Source organism: Dryobates pubescens, chromosome 27 (assembly GCF_014839835.1).
Source record: "Dryobates pubescens isolate bDryPub1 chromosome 27, bDryPub1.pri, whole genome shotgun sequence".
NCBI classification, from domain to species: Eukaryota; Metazoa; Chordata; class Aves; order Piciformes; family Picidae; genus Dryobates; species Dryobates pubescens.
In genome coordinates, this window is record NC_071638.1 from 11,781,564 (window position 1) to 11,800,573 (window position 19,010).

The 19,010-nt window shown below is 50.4% G+C and overlaps 1 protein-coding gene across 1 annotated transcript in view; it reads left to right on the plus strand.

Moving 5' to 3' along the window:
• The window catches only part of LOC104304516 (potassium voltage-gated channel subfamily KQT member 1), a 345,512-nt gene extending 327,248 nt beyond the window's left edge, over positions 1 to 18,264 (plus strand). Inside the window, exon 17 of the mRNA XM_054173923.1 lies at positions 18,148 to 18,264. Coding sequence (XP_054029898.1) covers positions 18,148 to 18,264 — 117 coding nt within the window. The remainder of the gene's footprint in view (positions 1 to 18,147) is intronic.
• The last annotated feature ends 746 nt before the right edge of the window (positions 18,265 to 19,010 follow it).

Genomic DNA, 19,010 nt, shown 5'->3' on the forward strand with positions numbered 1-19,010 from the left:
TGAGGCTCTGATCTTCCCTGCCTGCATGTACAGATCCACCACTGAGTGCCACCAACAGCTTTAAAACCATGCTTCAGATTGCTGCAGCCCTGGCAGTGCCCAGTGACTGTGGGCAAACAGAACCATGCCTGAGATCCTCCACTGCTCACATGCAACTGAGCAGTCCCTCACCCTTGCTCACCAGAGTCCCTGGGGGAGGCCAGCAGGAGGGAAACAATGACCAGGAGGTTGGGAGGAGGCACCATGACTGGGCTGGCAGCATGGATGTGCAAGATTTCACTGTCAGACCCTTCTGCACGGGGGTCCTGCTCCCCTCTGTCACTCTTGTTGGAGTTGGAGATAGAGGTGAAGGGCTTCAGCCTCAACATCATGATGGTGCCTATGCAGCCCAGGGTTCGTATGTGGGGCAACACCGTGCACCACAGCCAAGTCATAGGCAGGGAGAGTAACAACCTCCTGAGATGGGAGAAAGCCCTGCACCCAGGGCAAGTACCTGGACGAGGCCTTGAGCAGCTGAGTCTAGTTGAGAGGTGTCCCTGCCTGTAGTGGGGAGGGCAGGTTGGAGGAGATGAGCTCTGAGGTCCTTTCCAACCGAAGCCATTCTAGGATTCTATGATCTCACTTTCCTTCTCACTGATAACTTGTTCAATGTGGAGTTAAACCAGCCCCTTCTAAAGGAGAAAGAAAACAACCAAGAACCCAGGCTTAGACATAACAGAGATTCTGCTGAGGAAGGGGATCAAAGTCACAGGATCACAGGATGTTAGGGGTTGAAAGGGACCTCCAGAGATCATCGAGTCCAACCCCCCTGCCAGAGCAGGACCAGAGAATCTAGCACAGGTCACACAGGAATGTATCCAGATGGGATTTGAAAGTCTCCAGAGAAGGAGACTCCACAACCTCTCTGGGCAGCCTGTTCCAGTGCTCTGGGACCCTCCCAGTGAAGAAGTTCCTCCTCATGTTGAGGTGGAACCTCCTGTGCTGGAGTTTCTAGCCATTGCCCCTTGTCCCATCACAGGGTTCCAGTGAGCAGAGCCTGTCCCCTCCCTCTTGACACCCAGCCCTCAGATATTTAAAAACATCTATTAAATCCCCTCTCAGTCTTCTCTTCTCCACACTAAACAGCCCCAGGGCTCTCAGCCTCTCCTCAGAGGGCAGTGCTCCAGTCCCTCAATCATCCTGGTAGCTCTCTGTTGGACTCTCTCCAGCAGGTATGTGTTCCTCTTGAACTGGGGAGGCCAAAACTGGCTGCAATATTGCAGGTGAGGTCTCACCAGGGCAGAGTCGAGGGGGAGGGAGGAGAACCTACTCACCATAGTACCTGGTAAGTGAAGTCAAAAAGAAGTAAGCAGATGTGAAGGCAGGCAATGACACCTGTGGGGCTCTGAGCACTCCCAACAGGTACCTATTTTACTACTGAATTTTAGCTCACTGGCCTGAGAAAGATCTGCGTTTCCCCTCCGCCCAGGCAGAAAAATTGCACAAAGACCTCCATGCCTTTCCAGCTCTAGCTCTAGTACCTCCCAAAAGCCAGGAACCCAAACTCTGAATTAAAACTGCAGCACCACTTTGCACGATTCTACTGACTGCTGGGACAGTGAAATCTCACCAGGCCGTTCTCCCTCCCCTGCACCTCGCTGTTCGTGTTCATACACGTCCCCTTTCAGTGCTCTGCTTTTTCTCTGCCATTTAGATGAATAAAAAAAAAAGGGGGGGGGGGGAAGGGTTAAAAAAAAAAAAGAAAAATGTTTGCTTCTCCAAGCAAGACCTAAAATATTCTTCTCCCCAGCAGTATTCCCTGCAGGACGAGGCCAAAGAGCTGTAAGAGCGATAGGAGGCACGACGGAGTCTTTTCTGTCTTAATTAACAGCGCAGTGCCTTGCAACAGCAAACTGAAGCAGATTTCTGCTGACTTAGCAGAAGCCTCAGGAGGAAGAAATCTATCTGACAGTTATGGCTTTGCATCTCCAGCCCTGGCTCCTGTTGTTTGTATAAGACACCAGTACTCCTGCCACGGGCTCCTTCACACAGCTGGCCTCTGAGTGCCAGCTCTCGTAGGTAATCCACCCAGCTCAGCAGAGTTCACAGAAAGACAACTCCCTCTCTTAACTTTAATTAATGCTTTAGTGGAGTCTCCCCTGGGGATGCAGCCATGCTGATTTTTCAAAATTCAGAAAGGCAACTGTTCACCATTGGGATTCTGGAGCTGGAAAAATCTGCTGCTCTCAGTCAGGGTTTTAAATGCCCATCGACATCTCTTCAGCTACAGAAGGCGTTATGCAATTCATTCTCCAGCTTGGGAGGAGAGTGGGGGGAAAACAAAAAGACACATTCAGCCAAATTCATTCTCCCTGCAACCTCTTCCAATGGCCTGCATCCACAGTTAGTGCAGCTACAGCCAGTTTGTGCACTGATTTAGGCTGTCACATCCCACATAGTGCCCACACCTTCCGGGTGCTGAGCAATCCCAGCTCAAGTTGTGAACTGCTTCTTGCTGTGTGGTTGTTTTTCCTGCACAGCTGATCTGGGACCAAGTGCTGTGGCTTAGCATGGCTGAACAGACAGGCAGAGAATCACAGAATCATGGAATGTCAGGGGTTGGAAGGGACCTCCAGAGACCATCCAGTCCAAGCCCCCTGCCAGAGCAGCAGCACCCAGGGCAGGTCACACAGGAACACATCCAGGTGGGTTTGGATAATGTCCAGAGAAGGAGACTCCACAACCTCTCTGGGCAGCCTGCTCCAGGGCTCTGGCACCCTCCCAGGAAAAGTTTTCCCTTCTGTTCCTGTGGCACCTCCTCTGCCCCAACTTGCCCCCAGTGCCCCTTGTCCTGTCCTTGGACATCCCTGAGCAGAGCCTGGCTCTGTCCTCCCCACACTGCCCTGCACATCTTTATCACCAGGAATGAGGGCACCCCTCAGGCTCCTCTGCTCCAAGCTCAAGAGACCAGTTGAGAGGTGTCCCTGCCCATGGTGGGGAGGTTGGAGTAGGTGATCTCTGGAGTCCCTTCCAGTCTGAGCCATTCTAGGATTCAAAGAAACTGCTACACTACCAGTCAGTGCTCCCTGATAGTATTTTCCTTGCTTTGGACTTCTGTGTTGTAATTAGTGGTGCTTTGTAATTCTCCTCATTTAAATATGCAACACAAAGTTGTTCTTCTGAAGCTTCTTCCTCAAACTGTGTAGTGCCCCTGGAGCAGGGCTTGCAGCACCTTTCAAAGGGTGTGAGAGCTACAGTCAGCTGGTTGCAGGAAGGTGACCCTGGGGACAGCGGCCTCCACCTGATCTCCAGGCAATCAACTTTCTGCTTCCTGATTAATGTTTTATTTTCTTCTTCCTGGCGTGACCACTAAGCCACACGTCCAGCATAGCTCTGCCATGACCATTACAACCCTCAAACAGCCAACAGTAGGAAAGACAAAAGGGCATCATCATCTTCTCTCCTCCTATCCTCTTCCAACAGGGACTGAGCTTCTCTTTTCTAATACAATTTACTTCCTACAGCAAACATCTCAGCCCCCATTTGAGATTGCTGCCTGTCCGTGTCATGTGTTTTGTACCAAGCCTCAGCTCTATCCAATTTCATGTCAGAAAGATAAGAAGTGGTGGAATTTTTGATCCACAGGGGTAACAAATATTTATGAGGCTCCTCCAGGAAGATTCAAGAAGGTTATGCCAAAGAGCAGACTGGAGCATGGGTTTTTAAGGTCGTGGTCTAGTCCTACAACAACTGGCTGGAACTTTTCTAGTACCTACATGTTTTGCTATCTAGATCACCATCACCATAATGCTTTTGCTCCTCCCAATAATGACACTCCCTCTCTTTCTGTCTCTTTGCCTTTCTTGCCAGCCTAGCAGAAAAGATTGCCTGGTAATTTGAGGCAAAGCTTTGTGCAGGTGAGCGTCAGTGGAGGGCACCTGTGCATCAATACTGCTGAAGAAGTTGTTCTTCACTTTAGGAAGAAGTTCTTCAGTACAAAGGTGAGACTCTGAAATAGGCTGCCCAGGGAGGCTGTGGCTGCCTCCTCCCTGGGAGTGCTAAAGGCCAGGTTGGATGAGGCCTTGAGCAGCTGACTGTAGTTGAGAGGTATCCCTGCCCATGGTGGGGAGGTTGAAAGAGATGAGCTCTGAGGTCCCTTCCAACGTGAGCCATTCCATGGTTCTATGGTAAGGCATATTTATGGTACCTTGTCAAACATAGTCTGTCGGCTGTGACAAGTAGGTGCTACCTTAGCCAGATGTCAGGTCAGCAGGCCTTGATTAAGAGAATTCACCCACTGTTCTTGGCATCTGCAAGCAATCTGTGCAACTAAGCTGAGAAGAAACACGCCAGCTGCAGCATGGTCCGAAGAGTCCTTCCCACTGCAGGAACTCGTGGAGACTATCCGGCCATAGAATCAATCATAGAATTCTTAGGGTTGGAAGGGACCTCAAGGATCATCCAGTTCCAACCCCTCTGCCATGGGCAGGGACACCTCACACTACAGCAGGTTGCTTACATCCACATCCAGCCTGGCCTTCAAAACCTCCAGGGATGAGGCTTCCACCACCTCCCTGGGCAACCTGTGCCAGTGTCTCACCACCCTCATGGGGAAGAATTTCTTCCTAACATAAGGCTGGTGGGGTTAGATTCCATTCTCCTGAAGGAGACCTAATAGAGATCCAACATGCAAAAGTAAAGGCAAAGCACTCAGAGTGTAGAAGTCTTGATACCACCTCTCCGAAGGCCGAGGTGAGGAACAAACACCTTCACCACGCTCAGCCAAAACGCTGAGCATATCGCCCTCCACCCAATGAAAGGCTCAGGTAACTTCTCTCTCAGTGCTCCTTCAGCACCACTGAAACTCTCACTGCTGCCTTTTCTTGTTTCTCTCTGTCCAGCATTGTTTAGAGATTAAAAAAAAATAAAATTACATTACTCAGCATCTTGGAGCACAAGTTCCAAGGCTGCTTCGTTGTGAAATTTAGGTGTGACTCACAGGAGCTGCAGATCCACCTGTGAATCTGGACCAGCTTTGTTATTTGTGTGTGCTGCTGCTGCTGCTTTCCAGGCCGGTCTTGCAGCAGGGCTTGCTTGCAGCCACACAATGGAAGGGAGCTGAGAGCCAGCAGTGCCTCATCCAGGGTGTGGCTGAAGAGCGATGTCGCAAAAGGAGATGACGGCAAGATTACAGGGAGCAGGATCTGGGGGAGGGTAAAGAACAAACGGGAGGGGTAGGGGGGGAAGAACCATTTGTGTCCCAAAATCGAGAGAAAGGTCAGCTCTGCAAAGCTCTGCAACCAGCACCAGAACAAGGGGACACAGTCTCAAGCTGCGCCAGGGGAGGTTTAGACTCGAGGTGAGGAGAAAGTTCTTCACTGAGAGAGTCGTTCGCCCTTGGAATATGCTGCCCAGGGAGGTGGTGGAGTCACCATCCCTGGAAGTGTTCAAGAGGGGACTGGATGTGGCACTTGGTGCCATGGTCTAGTCATGAGGTCTGTGGTGCCAGGTTGGACTCGATGATCCTCGAGGTCTCTTCCAACCTTGGTGATACTGTGATACTGTCTGATTTACCTGCCAGGGGGGAAAAATGGGTGGGCAAAAGCCAAGCACTAGCTGCAGACAAACACAGAGGTGCAGGGTGAGACAAGCTCCAGCAGCAGCTACACCGCAGCCACCAGCAGAGTGCTACTGCTTCTGCACACCAAAGGCTGTGGAAAGTTACTGCTGTGGCCATTCCAAGAGTGGCACCACCTGAATTTCTTCAGCCACAAATCAATACATCTGGGAGCACCAGAAACTATACTGCCTGCTTTCCTCGGGATCTGCATTTTGTGGCTGATTGTCTGAGGGCTAATGAGAGGCTAGAGCTGGAGCAAGACTTCTTCTGAAATCAGGGTATCCTGTGTGGATTCTCTGGGGCCTAATGACACAAGTTCACCTTCCTCTTCTTCCCTTCTTTCAATGAGGCACCAGCTTGGACGTCTGTCTTCTGCCCAAGTGCTGGACTTTTAGAAAGCTGTCCAAACAAACATTTTATCTGGAATGACTCTGTCTCGCTGGCCAAGGTGTCTGAAGCTCACTAACTGCCTCCAAAGCTGCTGTAGCAACATAGACACAAAGCCATCATCAGCCAGACAAAAAAAAAGACATCATCAGCCATACATAAAGGCATCACCAGCTAAACCTCATTTGCTCAGGAAGCCAGGGTTCATTTTAAAGAATAAATAAATCACACATTTACTGGAGCAGCAGCACTGCTCACTTCATCTGTGTGATAATCACAGAATGGGTTGGGTTGGAAGGGACCTCCAAAGCTCATCCAGTCCAACCCCCTGCAGTCAGGAGGGACATCCTCCACTAGAGCAGGCTGCTCAGAGCCTTGGCCAGCCTCACCTTGAAAATCTCCACAGACAGAGCCCCAACCGCCTCCCTGGGCAACCTGTTGCAGTGTTCCACCATCCTCGTGGTGCAGAGCTTGTTCCTCACACCCAACCTAAATCAGCTCTGCTCTCATTTCAAACCATTGCCCCTTGTCCCTTCCCTGCAGATCTTTGGAAACAGTCCCTCTCCAGGCCTGCTTCAGAAACCCAGGGCTGAACTCTTGAGAGTTTGTGGTGGGTTGAAAATCCACACACACACACACACACACACCCCCGTTAAATTTGCCAGACCATCCCAATTGGAAGCAAATGAACATGTACAAAACATCCAGTATTTACAACATTTACAGGTATTTACAACTGATAAACAGCACAAGAAGCCCCCTGGCCAAAACCCAGGGGAGCTACTAGCTCCCCATTCCCTGCCCCCTTCCCTCTCCCCTCCTGCTTAGTGGTTAAGCAAACAACATCTTACACCAGAAGCAGCAGCCACAGACCAGAGTCTTGCTGCAGAGCTTCAGCAGTGCAACTGTGGCATAGGAAAGATAAAAATATAATCCTCACCAAAAAGGGTCCTGACAGGAAATACCCCTGGAACAAAGTGCAGAGGGATAGACCTTTGTGTTTTCATTTAAACAGGAAAGGTAGATGGAAACCAAAATAAATTAAGCTATGCTTAAAATAAAGGTTACTATATTCTAGGCCACCAAAGGTTACAACACCTGACCTAAGAATGGGTGGGGATGTTTGGGATAAAGGAAGGGAGGCCTGGAAAATTGTGGGCTTATCTAGATAAGTTTCATGGAATGAAAACAAACAGCTCCTATCTGCTGAGGGGTACAATGGAATGAGTCAAACAAGACAGTCTGGTGGTTTCTGTGTTTGTTGGTGTTCATGGAGGACTGGGTCTGCTGTCCTGGAAGGAGGCTTTGTGGAGCTTCTACTCCTGTAGCTGTTTACCTGACCTTAGAGGCTCCCACTGACTGGAGCTACTCATTCTGTGCTTTCTGCACCCTCAGCAGAACGGGGCTGGATGCTGCTCAGCTCAGTGCTGGGGCAGGAAGTGCTGGCAGCTGGCTAAGAGAGACACTGAGATAGCACAGTGAGATGTTCCCTGTGCACATCCCACCTGGCAGCACCCCTTTGGGATTCAGCATCGTTTTAGGATTCAGGACCATTGCAAATCTGTTACAACTCATCCCAAAAGCAGTCAGTTAATGGGAGCCTGTCCATCAAAGCCCTCTGGTTGGTGTAGTTTTAAGAGGAGAGGCAAGATGAGTGCACCCTCAGCAAGTTTGCTGATGACACCAAGCTGTGTGGTGCAGCAGACACGCTGGAGGGAAGGGATCCATCCAGAGGGACCTTGGCAGGCTGGACAGGTGAGCCCATGACAACCTCAAGAGGTAAACAAGACCAAATGCAAGGTCCTGCATTTGGGTCAGAGCAATCCCAGGCACCAATATAGGCTGGGCAGGGACTGGCTGGAAAGCAGCCCTGAAGAAAAGGCCTTGGGGGTGCTGGTGGATGAGAAGCTCAACAGGATCCACCAGTGAGCACTTGCAGCCCAGAAAGCCAACCAGAGCCTAGGATGCATCAAGAGAAGTGTGGCCAGCAGGTCAAGGGAGGTGATTCTCCCCCTCTACTCCACTCTGGTGAGACCTCACCTGGAGCACTGTGTCCAATTCTGGAGCCCCTATTACAGGAAGAATCTGGAGGTGCTAGAACATGTCCAGAGAAGAGCCACAAGGATCATCAGAGGGCTAGAGCTACTCTCCTATGAGGACAGACTGAGAGAGTTGGGGCTGTTCAGTCTGGAGAAGAGAAGGCTTTGAGGAGACCTTATTGTGGCCTTCCAGTATCTGAAGGCTGGGGAGGGTCTTTTTAGGGTGTCAGGTAATGATAGGACTAGGGAGAATGGGAAAAAAATAGAAATGGGTAGATTCAGATTGGATGTCAGGAAGAAATTCTTCCCCATGAGGGTGGTGAGACACTGGAACAGGTTGCCCAGGGAGGTGGTGGAAGCCTCACCCCTGAAGGTTTTGAAGGCCAGGCTGGATGTGGCTGTGAGCAACCTGCTGTAGTGTGAGGTGTCCCTGCCCATGGCAGGGGGGTTGGGACTGGATGATCCTTGAGGTCCCTTCCAACCCTAACAATTCTATGATTCTAAGCTGCTAACCTGAATGCCAAAACCATTTCATGAAGGATGCCAAATATCCCTCCTCAGACTCCTGAGAAGGTGGTGGCAGGGAGATATTTCTGTGCATAAGTGTGTATGAGCACCTTAGAACACTCCAAAAGCTTCTCCTACGAGTCTTGCAGGCTGTTGAGCATTCTGGCTCCAGTCCTGCAAAGCACTTAAATATTTGTTGGACTCAGCAAAACCCTTCACGTGCTTCAAGCTAAGCCATCCAGCAGCTCTTTGTTGGACCAGGCTCACAGAGGCTGCACCAGCACCACACCTTGCACAAGAGAAATCTCCCCAAGCTAGTTGTGGCCTCTATGGCTTGTGTGGCCATTTGCTTCCTCACAGGCAGCTCCCAACAAGCTGCATCAAGGTTTGCATTGCCTGGTCATGTTAAAAAGGCCAACAAAACAACAACAACAACAACAAAAAGCTGCTTCAGTGGCTCCAGCATTTCATCCCAGGGAAATTTCTCTAGGAGGGGACAGGTGAGGTGAGAGGCGCAAAGCTTTGCAGGCGGTGCTGAAGAGAAAAGATTTCCCTTCCCAGGTTCAGCAGTCCCTGGACAGCAATAAATCCACTCAGAGACATGTGGGGGGGGGAAAATAAATAATAAAGCAATTCCTAAACCAAGCCATTTAGCCTTCCAACCCTACCATAGGCAATTAGCATGTTTGAATTATGGGGTGGGACTGTCAGCATGTAAAGCTAAACACAGGCTTTACAGGGGCTGATCTCTGGTAGGAGATGAGAACTCCTGTGACAGCCCTGGCCAACAGGACAAAATGGCACGAGTTTGGAAACTGGAACACTGCAACAGGTTGCCCAAGGAGGTGGTTGGAGCCCCATCCCTGGAGATATTCATGGTGAGGCTCAACAGGGCTCTGGGCAACCTGAGCTAGGGGAGGATGTCCCTGCTGACTGCAGGGGGTTGGACTGGGTGACCTTTGGAGGTCCATTCCAACCCAAACCATTCTCTCATTCTGCCTGGCTGGGGATCAAAGCCTGAGAAGGTTGCTGCATGTTCAGTGCTGAATTAAAATGGCAAATCACCAGGAGGGGAGGTTTAGGCTGGAGGTGAGGAGAAAGTTCGTCACTGAGAGTCATTTACCATTGGAATGTGCTGCCCAGGGAGGTGGTGGAGTCACCGTCCCTGGAGAGGTTCAAGAGGGGATTGGACGTGGCACTTGGTGCCATGGTCTAGTCATGAGGTCTGTGGTGACAGGTTGGACTTGATGACCTTTGAGGTCTCTTCCAACCTTGGTGATTCTGTGATACTGTGAAAAATGTGGCAATCATCATCTGGTGGAAGGAAAGCTCCCAAATTATCTGGGTCTAGAGGAAATAAGCCTAACCCAAACCATTCTGTGATTCTATGATTCCATGAATTTCTGGACAAACAGTTTAAGCTAAATCACTCTGTGACACAAGTGAGAAATGGAAGCATCCATAACATGGGACAGCTCTGGCCCAACTCAACCACAACAGATTTTGCTACATTGATACCAGTTTCTGCTGTGAGCTAGATCTTAGATGACAAGTGGTGTCCCACAAGGCTGTGTATTTGGACCAGTGCTGTCCAGTCTCCTCATCAGTGATATCAACAGCAAATTGGAGCACTCTCAGAATTTTGCAGATGATACCAAGCTGAATGGTGTGACTGATAAGACTGAAGGATGGGATGGTGCCATCCAGAGGGACCTGGACAGGCTGGAGAGCTGGGCTGAAGAGAATCCCATGGGGTTCAGTAAGGCAAAGTGCAAGGTCCTGCACCTAGGTCAGGGCAATTCTAGATCTCAGTCTAGGCTGGGGGAGAATGAGATTGAGAGCAGCCCTGCAGAAAAGGACTTGGGGGGAGCCAGGGATGGGCACTTGCAGCCCAGAAGGCAAATAGCAGCCTATGCTGCATCAAAAGCAGTGTGGCCAGAGATGAAGAGAGGGGATCCTGCCCTTCGGCTCTGGGGAGACCTCACCTGCAGTGCTGTGTCCAGGTCTGGAGCCCTCAACACAGGAAGGATATGGACCTGATTGAGAGGGTCCAGAGGAGGCCACAAAAATGATCAGGGGTTGGAGCACCTCTGCTGTGAGGGGAGGCTGAGGGAGCTGCGGGTGTTCAGCCTGGAGAAGAGAAGGCTCTTGGGGAAACCTAAGAGCAGCCTGCCAGTACCTGAAGTGGGCTGCAGAGGGACTGTTTGCAAAGGCCTGCCAGGGACAGGACGAGGGGCAATGAGGGAAGAGCAGATTTAGATTGGATGTGAGGAACAAGTTCTGCACCATGAGGGTGCTGGAACACTGAAGGTTGCCCAGGGAGGTAGTTGAGACCCCATCCCTGAAGGCATTCAAGGTGAGACTGGACAAGGCTCTGAACAACCTGCTCTAGTGCAGGATGCCCCTCTGACTGCAGGGCAGGTTGGACTGGATGAGGTTTGAAGGTCCCTTCCAACACAAACTATCCCATGATTCTATGATCCTCAGTACCATGTAGCAGGCAGCTGCACAAATACTGTAGAGCTCAGCTCACTGTGATCAGTTCATGCAGGACTGCTACAGGCAGGGAGAGACCAGAGCCTGTTGGAGGTGACAGCAACTCTATTTGATTTGTGGGGTTTAGCTTTTGACACAAAGCTCTACCTCCTTAGCAATGTGTGAGCACATTTGTGGGTTTGCAGATTGACTTCAGTGCCCCAGCAGAGAATCCTCCCCTTCTGCTACTCCTCTGCACGCAGTGCAGGCCAGTGTGTGGTCAACATCGTTGAAACTGCCTTGCCCAGCCTCCAGAAATCATATTTAAAAGATAGGCAAAACCTGGGGAGAGGAATTTCTCTGGCTTCTAGTGAGAGGAATTTTGGGGAGACCATGATGTGGCTCCTCCAGCTAAGTTTCCCATGTAGGCATTTTGTCTATGGTGTCCACGTGCAAAACATGTCAGGAAAAAAGCTCTCAGGAATCTGCCCAGCATGTGGCAAATCCCCTGCACAGTCCAACCCTCCTCCTGCATGCTGCTGTCATTCCTAGGGTCCCTTTCTCTAGAGGGAGTGGAACAACTTCCTTACGAGGAGAGACTGAGGGAGCTGGGGCTCCTCACCTTGGAGAGGAGACTGAGGGCTGACCTCATTTGTGTTTATAAAGATGTGCAGGGTGAGTGCCAAGAGGATGGATCCAAGCTCTGCTCAGTGATGCCCAATGACAGGACAAGGGGCAATGGTGGAAGTTGAGGCATAGGAATTTACATGGAAACAGGAGGAAGAATTGGGTGAGGGTGACAGAGCACTGGAAGAGGCTGCCCAGGGGGGCTGTGGAGTTTCCCTCTCTGGAGATATTCAAGACCTGCCTGGATGAGTTCCTGTGTGACCTGCTCTAGGTGATCCTGCTCTGGCAGGGGGGTTGGACTGGATTTCAGTGACACACTAAGTACTTCCCCCACCACTCCCCTCCACTGAAAGCCCCCTGGGGCCATCAGGCCCATAGTGCCCTCCCGCAGCCCAACTGCCTCGGCAGCCCCTGCTCACCTTCATGAACTTCCCTCTCGAGGGACCATCTCGAGGTCCCTTCCAGCCCCTAACATTCTGTGATTCTGTGATTTCTGCAGCAGGGTGAGCAGAGGCAGCAGCTCTCACAAAGAGAGCCTCCAAAGCAACCTCCAAGTGATGCTCTATGTGAAAGGCAGGGGACAGGGGTGTCAGGTAGTGATAGGACTAGGGGCAATGGAACAAAACTAGAAATGGGTAGATTCAGATTGCATGTCAGGAAGAAATTCTTCCCCATGAGGGTGGTGAGAGACTGGAACAGGTTGCCCAGGGAGGTGGTAGAAGACTCATCCCTGGAGGTTTTTCAGGCCAGGCTGGATGTGGCTGTGAGCAACCTGATGTAGTGTGAGGTATCACAGTATCACCAAGGTTGGAAGAGACCTCAAAGATCATCGAGTCCAACCTGTCACCACAGACTTCATGACTAGACCATGGCACCAAGTGTCCCTGCCCATGGCAGGGGGGTTGGAACTGGATGATCCTTGAGGTCCCTTCCAATCCTAACAATTCTATGATTCTATGACACCCTGCATCTCACAAGCTGAATGACCCAGATTGCTTCCATGGCTCGCTGTGACTCACTGGAGCTGGCTGAGAGACCTTTCCTTTGTCGAGCAGCCCTGAATGTCACCATGGAGTCCAGCCCCCTTTCACAGGGGGATGTTAAAATGAATACACATTTCAACACTCCCTCAGCTCACCTCACAGCACCAATAACAACAGGGCAATATTTTAAACTGCTTTTGCAAGCCTCCTTTCTACAGAGCAGTTGAAAGGGCTATAAAAGCATTTTAACAATTTTATAGATGGTCTCCAGAGCACTTTTGTGCTGTGGGAGAACAGAAGTTTTGTTGCCATTTGCCCGTGGACAGCTGCCAAACTCACCTGTCTCCACCGAGCCTGCAAGGGCCATATCACATCTCTCTGGAAACTCTGCAGCCAGCCCCTGGATGGCTTCTCACTTTACTCAGCTGAAAAACATCTTGCACAACTTAACCCTTTGCCTGCACGCTGGGCTGGCTGTGGAACTCAAAAACCAACTTGTTCCCTTTGGCCTTAAGGAAAGGAAAAGCCTCTAGGTGGATTTGGAGAAACCTAAACCCAAGACTTGTGTGGAAAACCTTCACCCATGTAAAAAGGCTTCTAACCCTTCAGGACATCCTGCTGACTTTAGTCAAGCCTTGAAGTGTGTCCACAGGTCTCCTTTGGGGCACTCTTTCATCACAGGTAACCAGCCTCCAAACCTGGTTTGAAGGCTCTGATTCAAGCAGGTCACTTCACAGTTTGGTTTTCTGTCTGAAGTTTTACCAGAGTTTAGGTGCTTGTGCAAAGCAAGGCATATTTTAGAGCACCTCAAGTCAGAAAGTGGGTCCTTCCTTCCCTTTTTCCTTCCTTCTTTCCTTCCTTCCTTCCTTTCTTCCTTCCTCTCTTCCTTCCTTCCTCTCTTCCTTCTATCCTTTCTCCTTTTCCTTCCTTCCTTCCTTCTTTCTTCTTCCTTCCTTCCCTCCTTCCTCTCTTCCTTCCTTCCTTCTTTGCTTCCTTGCCTCCTTGCTCCCTTCCTTCCTCTCTTCCTTCTATCCTTTCTCCTTCTTTCTTTTCCTTCCTTCCTCTTTCTTTTCCTTCTTTGCTTCCACTTTCTTTCTTTTCCTTCCTTCATCTCTTTCTTCCTTCCTCTCCCTCTTTCTTCCTCCCTCCTTCCCTCTCTTTCCTCCTTCTTCCCTCCCTTTCTTCCTTCCTCCCTCCCTCTTTCTTCCTTCCTCCCTCCCTCTCTTTCTTCCTTCCTCCCTCCCTCTCTTTCTTCCTTCCTCCCTCCCTTTCTTCCTTCCTCCATCCATCCCTCCCTCCCTCTCTTCCTTCCTTCCCCCCTCCCTCTCTTCCTTCCTCTCTCCCTCCCTCTCTTTCTTCCTTCCTCCATCCATCCCTCCCTCCCTCTCTTCCTTCCTTCCCCCCTCCCTCTCTTCCTTCCTCCCTCCCTCCCTTCCTGCGTTCCTTCTTTCCTTCCTTCTTTCTTTCTTCCTGACTGAAGTGTTGCCAGTTTAGGAGGATGTGCAAAGCAAGGCACCTCAAGCCAGAAAGCAGGGGTGGGGGTGGGGGTGGAGGTGGGCTTTGTGTTTTCCTGACTAACATTCTACCAGTTCAGGTGCATGTTCAAAGCAAGGCACATTTTAGACCATCTGGAGTCAGGAAGTAGCATCTTGAGCCTGTGTATAAAAATACAAAGCCAAGGGTTCCAAGAGATCTGCTACAGACCACATCTGTAGATGTAGCTTAATTTGCAGGCTCCTGCTTCTGATCTCAAAAATTATCATGAAAGCCCTCCTGTGCAGAGGGCTGACAGGAGAACTGAGCAGCTTCATTTGTTAATGTCCAGGAGAGCTTTGCAGGACCTTGTGTGGAAGGCATTGACAGGAATGGAGTGTAACCTACTCCCATGTGTACCAATTTCTCTACTCCCATGTGTACCAATTTCTCATTTTCTCTCCCTGAAGATGAATATTTATATTCTCCACCCTCTTCTTCTGCAAAGAAAGGAGTACAAAGCTATTCCCCATCACCTTCTTTCACTGAGTTGGCAAAACACAGAGAAACACAGCGAGTTTAAATGATATGGAATATGCAGGCATAGCTTATCTGAGATTAAGCGTTCAGATCAAAATCAACAAAGCTTCACAAAAGAAAGCCCCAAACGATCTTTCATCTGCCTGATCCCATTTCCCAGCCTACACCTCTTTTTTTCACCCTCCTGCAATGTGTTAGCTGTGCTTTAGTTGCTGCTCTGTGCAACGTTCCTGCTGCAGAGAGATTCTGTTGAGTCACGACCGGCATCAGCCAAACAGGCTTTTCAAGAACGGGGGAGAAAATAGAGGCTGTGGTTTGAAAATTAATTCCATGCTGCTTAACCCTTCAACTCCTAGTGACTTCCAGAGTCCCAGCCAAGTTAAGGCTGAGCAGAAGATGTAGCTCTTGCACCCGAGAGGAGAGCACTGGCAATGCTTCTGTCAGCGATCACAGAGGAGAGAGAGCCCTGCCACAAGCACCACTGGCTCCTCTCAACTAGCAGCTCATTAATTAGGAGACAAGGCAGAGATGCTACTGGTGGTGTAGGGCCAGGCTGTCCAAGAGGTAGCTGCACCTCTTCCAGACAGAGACTCTGCCCTGAGCTCCTTTCCCTTCAACCAAAGAGTGTCAATAGTTAATGGCTGCTCAGGCTTGGCACCAACTGCCCCTCACTCAGGGGGGCTACAGTAAGCATGTCCCTTCCTCCCATGCCCATACACTTTGCCCTGCCCACCCCAGTCACTGCTCAGGAAGTGCTGGACATGCACCTGAAAGCACCTGGGCAGACATCATCATGAAGGGCTAAACTGTCTAACCCATGCCCTAAATACTCCTTCCTTGGTGCCTGAAAATACTGCCTCAGCTAACTGGCACCCACACCAAATCTGGAGCTGGAGGAAGGCCTTTGCTACCAGAAGACAGCAGCCACGAAAGCAGAAATCACAGAATCATAGAATTGTAAGGCTTGGAAGGGACCTCAAGGATCATCCAGTTCCTACTCCCTGCCATGGGCAGGGACACCTCACACTACAGCAGGTTGCTCACAGCCACATCCAGCCTGGGCTCCAAGGATGAGGCTTCTACCACCTCCCTGGGCAACCTGTTCCAGTGTCTCACCACCCTCATGGTAAAGAACTTCTTCCTGACATCAAATCTGAATCTACCCATTTCTAATTTTGCTTCATTCCCCCTAGTCCTATCATTACCTGACACCCTACCCTACCTGGTCCCTCCCCCAGCTTTCTTGTAGGCCCCCTTCAGATACTGGAAGGCCACAATAAAGTCTCCTCAGAGCCTTCTCTTCTCCAGACTGAATAGCCCCAACTCCCTCAGTCTGTCCTTATAGGAGAATTGAAAGAGATAATAGCACATCTCACCTTCCTCCAGGGATACTTCCCCTAGCAGGTTGTATAGAGGAGAGAAGAGTGGTTGCCAAAATGATAGCACTTGAATAAGCTCCTGGTACCTTGAGGTTTGAGGGGCCCCCAGGGGAGCCAACACTTGCAGTGAGAAAAGGCAGAGGGGAGGGCAAGTGGTTTAGTTCCCTTAGTTTCCCTGGCTTGGTTTTTAAAGCAGTCTCAGCCTGCTAAACTTTCAGTCAATGCTGCCAATGGCTGTTTCCAAAGTTATCTTTGCATAGAAACAGGCTCAGAACCCTTCCCTCTCTCCTTCTCTCTGTCTCTCTTGTTCATGAAAGCTCAGCTTAGATCTGATATTGCTTTAAAAGGTTTGCTATCAAAGTTTGTTGGACCCACTGGGACAGATCACAGTTTGCAGAGGCTCAGAGTTTCACAGCAGATAACTGTAAAGTGAACCATCCAATGTTCTTCAAAATGCTCATTCTTCTTGGGCTGGTCTGTTACACAAAGATGCACTGTGTTCAGGCATCATTAGAGGCAATCCCAGCTGCTTACATGATGCTGGACACAGTTTTGCCTTTAGAGCAAAGTAGAGCAATCAACAGACCCAAGCCTGTCCCATCTGCTGATGCTAAGATGAGTGGGATGCCGTTACAGAGAAGGCAAACCCTGCCAGAGCAGTGGGGTAATGCCTGCTTGGCACTCCTGGGATGCCAAAAAAAGCAGTAGAAAGTATAAAAGAACATCCCTTAAAAAACCCAGACTGGCCTTTCCCTGCCCAAAAATCACAGAATCCTAGAATGGCTCAGGTTGGAAGGGACCCCAGGGATCATCTCCTCCAACCTCCCCACCATGGGCAGGGACACCTCTCAACTACACTCAGCTGATCAAGGCCTCATCCAACCTGACCTTCAACAGCCACAGGCAGGAGGCAGCCACAGCCTCCATGGGCAGCCTGTTCCAGAGTCTCACCATCCTCACACTGAAAACCTTCATCCTCAGATCCAGTCTAACCCTGCTCTCCCTCAGCTTCAAACCATTCTCCCTTGTCCTGTCTCTAGACACGCTCAGGAAAAGTCCCTCTGCAGCCTTCCTGGAGGATCCCTTCAGCAACAGGAAGGCAGCTCTAAGGTGCCCCCAGAGCCTTCTCCAGGCTGAACAAGCTCAGCTCCCTCAGCCTGTCCTCAGAGCAGAGGTGCTCCAGCCCTTGCATCATCTTTGTGGCCTTCTCTGCACTCTCTTCACCAGCTCTGTGTCCTTCTTCTGCTGGGGACCCCAGACCTGGAGGCAGGATTGGAGGTGGGGTCTGAGCAGAGCAGAGTCAAGGGACAGAATCCCCTCTCTTGCCCTGCTGCCCACACTCCTCTGGCTGCAGCCCAGCACACAGCTGCCTTCTGGGCTGCTTGAGGGCACTGCTGGCTCCTGGGGAGCTTCTCATGCTCAATAATAGTAAAGAGTAGAAGAGAATCCTCTGCCTAGGGACTATGCCTGAGAAATTCCAGCTGAGAGGAGGGCTGAGCATGTCAGGATTCCTATAGAAAACTTGTTTCTTTTTTACTGAAGCCCTTGGTGCTGTGCTGAGGTTTTCAGCAGGTCAGGCTCTAATAATGGCCATAAACACCCTATCTGCTGGGATCTCTGACTGTGAGGTACACAGAGGCAGCTGCTTACAGCCTGAAAGGGAGGGGAGCTGCTTCATTTCCCACGGCAGTAATGGAAAGCATGATGGATGTCCTATAACTAAGGGTGGTGAAGCACTGGGAGAGGTAATGGGGAAAAAACATTCATGATGAACCAAGGAATGAAAGAGAGTTTCAGGGCAGATGTTTCCAGGATGCATCATCACCAAAAGGAGTTGGCAAAGCCTGGGAAAGGCAGAGAGACCAATGGCTGACTCAAGTGGTCAAGTCCTCATGCCAGCAATGTCCTGTCCTGCTGCTGCCACTTTGCACTGGTCTACACCCTTCCCTGTGCCTTTGCAACATCACCCAACCTTTCTAGAGTAACAGGATAGACAAAACTCAGAGGTGCTGGTGGTGCCCAGATGCTCAAGCTCGCTGCCAGGCTTTATCCATCCAAGCACTTGTGGCCAGTGGATGTCTCTCACCAGAAGCATGTGCAACCATTTCACAGTTGTCTGCTTTCTGATTCCTTAACAGGTCATGCAGATGGACCAGAAGCTAGATGACATCCTGAACATGCTCCAGGCTCAGTGTGAGGATCAGCCACAGGCACAGATGGCAGGGCCAGCCTCCCCACCTGTCAGACAGCTGTAAACAACCTCGGATTCCCTCCCAGTTAACCACGACATTTGAAAGGCAGAGGACAGCCACCCACGTCCCCCTCTCATTCTTTTCTCTGTGGTCACTTTTAAGTCTTGGTGTCTCAGAATTTGGCTTTCATGGGTGAGATGAATATTTAGTAGTTTAAATATAAAAAGGAGAAGCAGTAGCAGCAAGAAGCCAGTCACACAACCCTAGGAGGGCACACAAGATTTGCACCTGTTCTATTAACCATCATTAGCTAACCTCTGACAGCTTCGAGCAGTCCCTTGCAGCTCGCCCCTCTCAGGCTCACTGCCTGTGCACAGAGGCATTGCTGAGGTAAGTATCCCAGCCAGGCTTAGCATGACCCACTGGTGGAAGGGGAATGGGAGTGGGGGGTTGGCATTTGGTCGAGGGAGTTGATTCTCCCCCTCTACTCCACTCTGGTGAGACCCCACCTGGAGTACTGTGTCCAGTTCTTCAGCCACTATTACAGGAAGGGTGTCCAGAGAAGGGCCAGGAGGATGATCAGGGGGCTGGAGCTCCTCTGCTATGCAGACAGAGAGAGTTGGGGCTGTTCAGTCTGGAGAAGAGAAGGCTTTGAGAAGACTTTATTGTGGCTTTCCAGTATCTGAAGGGAGCTACAAGAAAGCTGGGAAGGGACTTTTTAGGGTGTCAGGGAGTGATAGGACTGAGGGGAATAGAACAAAACTAGAAATTGGTAAATTCAGGTTGGATGTCAGGAAGAAATTCTTCCC